This window comes from Neophocaena asiaeorientalis, unplaced genomic scaffold (genome assembly GCF_003031525.2).
Source record: "Neophocaena asiaeorientalis asiaeorientalis breed wild unplaced genomic scaffold, Neophocaena_asiaeorientalis_V1.1 scaffold26, whole genome shotgun sequence".
NCBI lineage: Eukaryota > Metazoa > Chordata > Mammalia > Artiodactyla > Phocoenidae > Neophocaena > Neophocaena asiaeorientalis.
The window spans coordinates 5,942,110-5,951,728 of NW_020173108.1; the positions used below are offsets into that span (position 1 = coordinate 5,942,110).

The following is a 9,619-nucleotide window of genomic DNA, read 5'->3' on the forward strand; positions in this document are numbered from 1 at the left end:
ACACAAAAAGGGGGAGAGGTTTTTAAACAAAAAAAAAAAAAAAAAAAAAAAAAAAAAAAAATCTGTAGTTCTATTAAAAACATGAAAGGAACCCCTAGCTTACGTAAGCAAGACCTCTTGGGCTTGTTGACAAACAGTGATAACTCCTGGCCACCATGACTTCCTCTTCTCAATGCAGGCTGAAAGTTCGGCCAAGTGCATCTAATTACTCGTGGCCAGAGCTGCCAGAAACCTTTTGGTTCTACATCCTGTCACACTGGGTAGGTTTGGCTGAGGTTAGTTCCATGATGTATCACACGTAAATGTAATCACAGCATTATTTTTTTTCCACTTATTCAACAAATGTGCTTAGTACATGCCAACTTCCAGGCCTACTCTGGGGACTGCATTCTTTCCCTGTTAATGAAACCAAGAAATTCAAGTATGATCCTGAATTCCTCCCTATTTTGCACAAAAAAATTCAATCTGCTACCAATCAGAAGCAATTTTACCTCCTAAATGCCCCTCAAATCTGTCCACTTGCCTCCTTCCTTGTGGTGACTACCCCCTCGTCATCTCCCCTTGATCAGTCTTCAGTCTCCTAACTTGTCTGTCTCTGTTCTCACCTCCACGTTCACCCTGCAGCCAGAGTACTCTTTCTGAAAGGTAAATCTGATCACAGTGGGTGAGGCCCTAGGCTTGATGTACCACCCAGTCCCCTCCAGCAGTCCATCAGTCAGCATCAAGACCCAGCAGATGCACACAGATCAGAGAAATCCTCTCCCAAGAAAGGTAGGACTGCACTAGTGCACTGGGACCATCTCACTTCCCTCCGGCCTTCTACCTTCATCACTAGGGTGGACAGCAGACGTGGAAAACCAACCCTCACTCCCTTTCGAATTTCACAGCCTCTTCGCTTTCATCTGCCTTGAACCCACTGGACCCCGTCTCACTATGTCCTCTATATCTGTTTATGTCAGTCACCCCCAAATAATGCTCAGCATATCCCCTTGTCTATCCCCCCTCCTTCACTGCTACCCACATCCTGAAACACTTCCTTGGTGCCCTCTGGAATTCATAGCCTACCAACAACAGCAAAATCCCCCAGCTCCAATCTGTTCTCTTAAACAGAGAGGGTGCTGCTTTCACCCTCTTGAGCCGGTCAACCCAGGCTCTCCTCTGAGGACAGTGTGCACCGCAGCGCTGATGCGGTGCTGTGCCTTCTGCCCCCACGCTTCTCATATCACTGGGCCTGCAAGTGGGGGAGGATCCTCCTTGCTCCCCATTGCCACTTGCAGACCATTCTCTCTCCCTCCCCATAAGAACTCCCAGGTTTGAATCTCATCAGATAATATATATCACCTGTGATCTCTATGGTGGCTGTCACCCTTAAGTCATCTCCCTCACAGGCTGATGCTACTACAGTCTCTGTCACTCTCTCCAATACTACTCTTGCATTAACTACTGGAAATTTTAATATATAAAAAAAAGATCCCTCCCACTCCCAGACATCTCAGTTTCCTGAACTTCTCTTCTCCAACAAGGTTGTCTTGCCCCCTCTCTCCACCCTTCACCCCCATGCTCCTAACTCCAGAGCAGGGTTTCTCAGCTTCAGCACTACTGACACTTATTGGGGGAGGAGGGCCTTCCTGTACCAACACCCAGCACTCTGGGAAAGTTTAGCAGCACAGCCAAACTCTACCCTCTAGAAGCCAGCACCATCCCTGCCCAATCCAGCGCTGTGACAACCAACAATGTCTCTAGATGTTGCCAAACATCCCCAGGGCTGGGGAGCAGGGGATGAGAGGCCATTGCCCCCAGGAGAACCACTGCCCTAGGACTTTCCCTTTACAATAACTGAAGCTCTTCCCTAATCTCAATGCCTAGCACCCAACTTTCTGATCACCACCTCCCTCTCCAGCTAACTCCCTCCAATACTCTACCCCCAACAATCTTTCAACTAAACCAGGACCTCCACCCACAGACTCGACCGCTCTTTCACTGTCCTCAGTCACCTCCTTATCCAGTTTCAACTCCATGGCAAATCACTATAATCACTCCCCTGCCCCACTGGGTTCCCTTGCCCTTCTCTTCCTTTGTATTGCTTTCTTAACAAAACCAACTCCCCACTTGCTCCATGCCTGCCCCAGTGCCACTGAATGTGGCTGGAGAAAAGCACACCACGAGTGGGCTCCCTTGAAATGATGACACTTCACACCATGAAACTATCATAGGACATCATCAAACCACACGTCCCATGTCCATTTTCTCTCCCAAATTACTATTTAATAGCTTCCTCTTCCTTCAGACCCCAACACATCCTCCCCAACCTCAATCTCAACTGCAGAGCGTGCTACCTAGTTCCCTCAAAATAAAAGCAGAGGGCTTCCCTGGTGGCGCAGTGGTTGAGAGTCCGTCTGCCGATGCAGGGAACCGGGTTCGTGCCCCGGTCTGGGAAGATCCCACATGCCGTGGAGCTGCTAGGCCCAGGAGCCATGGTCGCTGAGCCTGCGCATCCGGAGCCTGTGCTCCGCAACGGGAGAGGCCACAACAGTGAGAGGCCCGCGTAATGCAAATAAATAAATAAATAAATAATAATAATAAAAATAAAAGCAGAATGGTCATAAGAGAACAACCACCTTCCCCAATCTACATTCCCACACTCCTTCTTCCTGCCTGCAAACCAGAGATGAGCTGCCCTGGCTGTTCTCTAAAACCATGTATATGCCTCCAATTATATAACAGCTGGCATCTCCTATCCTCTACTCAGCAAGTACCATTCCAGCATTTCTCCCTCCTACATCAAGTTTTCACCATGTATTGGATCATTCTCATCAGGATATAAATGTGCTATTATTTCTTCCAACTTACAAAACAAAACAATACACACCTCCTCTTGCCCCACTTCCCCCGCCACGTATCTCCCTATTTGTTCCTCTTTGTGTCAAAACTCCTCAGAAGAGCTGTCCACACTCACCATCTCCAATTCCACTCCTCCTATTACCTCTTTTGTTTTTCTTAACATGCATGAATTTAGGTGTCCATTCTCCTATGAATGAACGTCTCTGTTATTTTATTTCTTTTTTACTTTCACGTAAGTGTTGCAAGGAATATCCATGTCCCTTGTGATTCTCTAGGGTACAAAGAGCTAAGAGTAGAGTTGCTAAAACTCACTCTTCAATCCACTGAAACTGGTCTTATCAGTGACCTCCTACATTCCTAAGGTTGATTCTCAGTCCTTATCTAATTTGACATGTCAGCATCATTTGAACCTTACTTAATACATGAATTTCACTTGGCAAAGGTGAGGACAATTTAGGATTCCTTCTACCTCCCTGATTGTTCCTTCTCAACCTCCTTTTCTGGTTCTTCCTCTTCTCTTCTCATCTACACTCATTCTCCTAGTGACCTCATACAGTGTCATAGCTTTGAATCCAGGGATATGTCAATGATTCTCAAATTTGAATATTCTGCAAAGACATTGGTCCTGAACTCCAGACTCACAGAGCCCACTTACTAAATGTCCCCACTCAGAAGTCTAACAGACACCTCAGACTCATCATGTTAAAAATGGGGCTCCTGGGACTTCCCTGGTGGTGCAGTGGTTAAGAATCCGCCTGCCAATGCAGGGGACACGGGTTCGAGCCTGGTCTGGGAAGATCCCACATGCCGTGGAGCAACTAAGTCCGTGTGCCACAACTGCTGAGCTCACGTGCCACAACTACTGAGGCCCGCGTGCCTAGAGCCTGTGCTCCACAACAAGAGAAGCCACCACAATGAGAAGTCCGCACACTGCAACAAAGAGTAGCCCCTGCTCACCACCACTAGAGAAAACCCGCGCGCAGCAACGAAGACCCAACACAGCCAAAAATATAAATAAATAAATAAATTTATAAAAGAAAGAAAAAGAGAAAATATTGGTGGGGATACTGAAAAGAAAAAAGATGAGATTGTTATCTGTGGATACAAAGCAATATATAAACAGACGTTAGACATTATTACTATCTAATAAGATATGTCAATCTGTTTTGTTGGACATGGTAAATAGTAAAAAGTGGAATTGGACAGTGTTAGTGGCATAGTGTGACACCAGGAAAATCTTTTATCTGTAGGACATTGCTGTTCTTTTGGGAACTCAATCTCTGAACTTGGCCCTAACAGCTCCTAACATAAAGAGTTAAGTCTCTCTGACTGGACCAGCCGACTGGAAAACCAGTAGAATAAGGATTTCAATCCTTTTCCAAGCTGACCGTGATTATTGTTCCAGGTAATGGGTTTCAGGGGCCTTTTTTATTTAATCTGTGATTACAGTTAGGCCTCCATAATAATCAACTTAATTCTACCATTATGTAAATCACCACCTCACAAAGATACCCTGGTGGAGAAAGAAGAGTCTGCAAAGCCAGAATTCTCAGAAAATGGAGTGCTTTGGTTAAATTAGTGTGCGATTTAATAAAGTAAATTTTAGGGCTTCCCTGGTGGCGCAGTGGTTAAGAATCTGCCTGCCAATGCTGGGGACATGGGTTCGATCCCTGGCCCGGCAAGATCCCACATGCCATGGAGCAACTAAGCCCGTGCACCACAACTACTGAGCCTGCGTGCCAAAAGCCCGTGCTCCACAACAAGAGAAGCCACCGCAATGAGAAGCCCGCGCACCACAACGAAGAGTAGCCCCCGCTCGCCACAACTAGAGAAAGCCTGTGCACAGCAACGAAGACCGAATGCAGCCAAAATTTAAGTAATTAAATAATTAAAATTTTTTTTATTTTAAAAATAAAATAAAATAAATTTTAAAATTACCCGTGCACCACAACTACTGAGCCTGCGTGCCAAAAGCCCGTGCTCCACAACAAGAGAAGCCACCGCAATGAGAAGCCCGCGCACCACAACGAAGAGTAGCCCCCGCTCGCCACAACTAGAGAAAGCCTGTGCACAGCAACGAAGACTGAATGCAGCCAAAAATTAATTAATTAATTTTTTTTTTATTTTAAAAATAAAATAAAATAAATTTTAAAATTCCTTTGATTCAAGCCTGAGCTATATGTGACCTGCTTTGGCACCTTACTAGAGACCACTGCCAGGAGCACACAGTGCCTCAGGCTGCACACAAACAAACATCTGTGCCTTCTCAGAGATGCTACAGCAAAGGGACTGAGCTGTGTGTGTAGGAAACCGGGCCACCCTGTGGAGACTGCCATTTTTTTAAAAAACCACATGCTGACATCAATTTTGTTATTGTTTTCGCTTAATAATGAAGAAATGTAAGAAGCTGAAAGTTCGAGTTAGCTGCAACTTTACCAAATATTTATCCCAAGGTTGTAGAAGACATTTTAAGGCACTGTAATAATAATGTGCAAGGAGTTCACCAAAGGCCCTCAGTCACAAAAATAACTTAGGTCTAAATGGAAAAAATGACTTTGAATAATAGTAATGCTTCCATGAAATTTCTTTTTCTTTTTTATATTTTTATTGAGGTATAACACATATAATCTTTTTTTTTTATTGAGGGAACAGGTCCTTTTTCTTTTTTCTTTTTTTTTAAATTTATTTATTTTTGTTGTGTTGGGTCTTCGTTTCTGTGCGAGGGCTTTCTCTAGTTGTGGCAAGCGGGGGCCACTCTTCATCGCGGTGTGCGGGCCTCTCACTATCGCGGCCTTTTTGCGGAGCACAGACTCCAGACGCGCAGGCTCAGCAGCTGTGGCTCACGGGCCCAGCCGCTCTGCGGCATGTGGGATCCTCCCAGACCAGGGCTCGAACCCGCATCCCCTGCATCAGCAGGCAGATTCTCAACCACTGCGCCACCAGGGAAGCCCCCTGACATATAATCTTATATTAGTTTCCGGTATACGACATAATGATTTGATATTTGTATACAATGCAAAATGGTCACCACAGTAAGTCAAGCTCTGTCACCTTACATAGTTATATAAAAGTTTTTTTTCTTGTGATGAGAACTTTTTAAGATCTACTCTCTTAGAAATTTTCAAATATACAATTTATTTTATCACTGAAAGTTTGTACCTTTTGACCCCCTTTATCCATTTTTACCAACCCCCCAACAAATAATGAATTCTTTGGGAGGAGAATCTAATGTAATATGTACAAGTTTTACAGTGGCGATGATGACATTATTATTATTATTTTCTTTTGGAGTACAGGAGTTGGAATTTGGCTACTTAAATTAAAGTTAAAAATAATTTTAGACTTAAAAATAATTTAAGTCTAAATAATTTTAGACTTAAACTAATTTTAGTCTACAAATAATTTTAGACTTATTCAGAATTCCTGAAAACCTTTTCGTTTTGTTGATAGTTTCCCTTGCTGTGCCAAAACTTTTTAGATTGATGTAATCCCTTTGTTTATTTTGTTTTCATGAAAAGCCTTATCATTTTATTATCACTTTCTTTTTTTTTGTTTGTTTGTGCAGCTTGTGGGATCTTAATCTTAGTTCCCTGATCAGGGATTGAACCCAGGCCCTCAGCAGTGAGAGAGCGGAGTCCTAACCACTAGACTGCCAGGGAATTCCCATTATCACATTCTTATTAAAAACTTGAAATGTTATTTCCAAGTATTAAACAGACCTTACTCCTTGCATTATCAAGTCACATGAAACCAGCAGCAGGATAGGAAGAACACTGTATAACACTACTATCTAATGAGCTATTCTACAATACTTTTGGATAATTTTAATTCAATCTTTTATCAGCACATCTTTTAAGGTTGAAGAAAACTGGACTTTCTTCAGACTAGACTGTTGAGAACTACTACAAGCTTTTTAGACTATTCGTTCCTTTAAAAACTAGGAATTTCCCCTCCTTACAAGTTAAAACTCATGTCAAAAATTCAATTTTAGTTTCATCAATAATTGGCAGCATATCACACAGTTCTGGGAGGGGTCACTGTATTTTTTCTAGAAGAAGAACCAATAGTAGTATCAGGTTTTCTGATTTGACAGCCCACCATCCCAGTACATCAGTTCACTGATCAGGCCGCAAGTATTTACTGAGCACCTGCTACACGTGGGGCACTAAACCAGATACCAGGCTCCAACTGTGGTTGCAGCCACTTTGCTTCCTGTATCCCAGCTTGTGGCTGCATCAGCAGATTTTGTTTACTTCTTTCTACAAGTATCTTATTAGAAAGTCAATTCAACACTGTTCACTTAAGTTTTTTTTCAGCATAAAGTTAGCATCAAGGAGACAGAAGGATGAATTCTCCTACGTCATATTTTCATCCACGTATCCCAACATGAATTATAGGAATAGCACTTCAAGGGAGCATTATTTTCACAGGGAGATTAAAAGGAAGCTTTCACATCCTGTCTTCTTTTGCCCAGTTTCCTAAAAGCTGCCTGTCAATGCACGAGAGCACCCTGAGGCTCTGACAAACACTGTACCCGCTACCCAAACAGTCCTGGAGGTCACTGCCAACCTGCAGAGTGACCATCAGCATTTCTGCACCCTTGGCTTACAGTCTCCCTTGAAAGCATCCAGAATTTCCCATCTGGTTTATTTACCACGCTCAACTAGGGAAAGAATAGAAGTGTGACTCCCTACAGGTTGTTGTTCAATTGACTTCGGGACAAAATTAGGACACGTTTTATCCCGCGTGCAGGCTGCACCCTTCTAATTACATGAATCTTACCTTCATAGACCATACTGAAGATCGAATTACACTAATAATGATAATCACATCCTATTCTCTCCTGTGCCCTAGAAAGGCTATTTTTTTTCCTTTGCTAAAACTGAAGTGACATCTCTCCATTACCAACTCATTCATTTCTACTCATTTCTCCTTTCCTTCCTTGACAAATTGTTCACATGAGTCAATTAGCCTCCTTCCATGTGGCTGCAGCTGAAGAATACATGGCGATTTTACTTCACCGTGTCTTCTAAGTTATCAATGAGTAGACAAGACTTCCCGTCTCAGGGAAGCTAAGCACTAAACACAAACTTACATCTTTTCCCAGTACTCTGAGTTCAAACTGTGTCTCCTTGAAGTGAACCTTTGTAATCCGAGGCCTGAAAAGCAAAACAGATAGTGGGAAGTATTCAGTAGAAAAAGACTGGTTTATAGACTGCTACTGTAATTGTAGAGCGTTCCCTGTACATCCTTCATTCTGGACACCTTCTTGAACAAAACTCCATTCTCACTCTCCTGGGCTTCTCCAGTAAATGAAGACAAGCTTGGATTCCCCAGGCTCTGGTGGTGCTGCCTTCCCAGACACAGTGGAGTGCTATGGGCTCCCCTATCTCTCTCAGATCCTTCCCCATTTAGAGTTAGAACTCAGAGGAGTCCTGGGCCCACAGACTACCCTGGAATGGGTAGGAGATCCTACTACACACAGCTTCCATGGACAAGAGAGTCCAGAACCAAAATACCTGAAATTTACAGAGAAAAGATACACTGATATGCAATGGAAGAAAACTTATACCCAAGTTCACTCATTTACTTGTCAACCACTGGAAATGTACCTGTTTGCCTTTCCCCAACTCCTTCAATGACATACAAGTCCCATAAGCCGAATACATACAGCATACAACTTTAATACCAACTCTGTCCTCAAGTTAAACTTACCAGAAATACTTCCCCACTTGTTTTTTATTCTTGTAGACAACAACACCAACCGGAGTTAATCCTAAGAAATACTCAGATTTGTTTTCTCCCTACAAAAACAAACATATGTTTATAACCATAAATTTGTTCATGTAAAAACTCTTTCTCAAACTGTAACTAGCCATACACACATAATCTGTTGCATAAATACTAGATCTGGTTTTTGAAAGACACCAGCTTAGAAAGCTAGCTAAGCTATCATGGTAGCTAATGTGCTGCTCATGTTTTTCAAAGTTTTTAAGAAAATTTTTCTTAGTGCTTTCTAACTGGTCACCTCAGTTCATTAAGAGAACCTGGACTACCTACCAATCCAGCCACTGACTGATTCACCCCGTGTTGCTTCTACAGTGGTGTTCAACCCTGGTTGTACATTAACCAGGAATCCCTCATGCAGCTTAAAATGCTGATGCCTGGGTACCATCAAAACTGGTTAAATGAGAATCTGTAATGAAGGGGCCCAGGTATCAAAAACACATAAATGCTCCAGGTGATTCTCCCGTGCAGCCAAGAACTGACAACCACTGGCTGCTCTCAAGGGCCCCTTCCAAGGACTCGTCTTGATCTTACTCTCTGATCGCGACAATCATGAGTCCTGGTTCACCACCGCCCTCCCCAGAAACCTCAGGCAGCCACCTGCAGACATACACATGGATTTTCTGAGGTCTCCAGCATGCTGCTTCCTATTTCCATTTGTGACTTTAAGACTGCTCAAAAATTTTAAAATACGATCTCTTCTGCTAGGTAAAGACTGGAAACCTTTCATTTCCGGGCAATAACAAATCCCAATTAAGAAAGTGGGATTCTGGGCTTCCCTGGTGGCGCAGTGGTTGAGAGTCCGCCTGCCGATTCAGGGGACGCGGGTTTGTGCCCCGGTCCGGGAGGATCCCACGTGCCGCGGAGCGGCTGGGCCCATGAGCCACGGCCGCTGAGCCTGTGCGTCTGGAGCCTGTGCTCTGCAACGGGACAGGCCACAACAGTGAGAGGCCCGCGTACCGCAAAAAAAAAAAAAAAAAAAAAAAAGAAA

At 43.6% G+C, this 9,619-nt stretch overlaps 1 protein-coding gene across 2 annotated transcripts in view; it reads right to left on the reverse strand.

Moving 5' to 3' along the window:
* Positions 1 to 9,619, reverse strand: part of EPB41L4A (erythrocyte membrane protein band 4.1 like 4A) — a 254,773-nt gene that overhangs the window by 91,178 nt on the left and 153,976 nt on the right. For both annotated transcript variants that reach the window (XM_024743369.1, XM_024743370.1), the window contains exons 8-9: positions 8,557 to 8,645; positions 7,937 to 8,000 (exon numbers count right to left, since the gene is read on the reverse strand). In XM_024743369.1, coding sequence (XP_024599137.1) covers positions 7,937 to 8,000; positions 8,557 to 8,645 — 153 coding nt within the window. The remainder of the gene's footprint in view (positions 1 to 7,936; positions 8,001 to 8,556; positions 8,646 to 9,619) is intronic.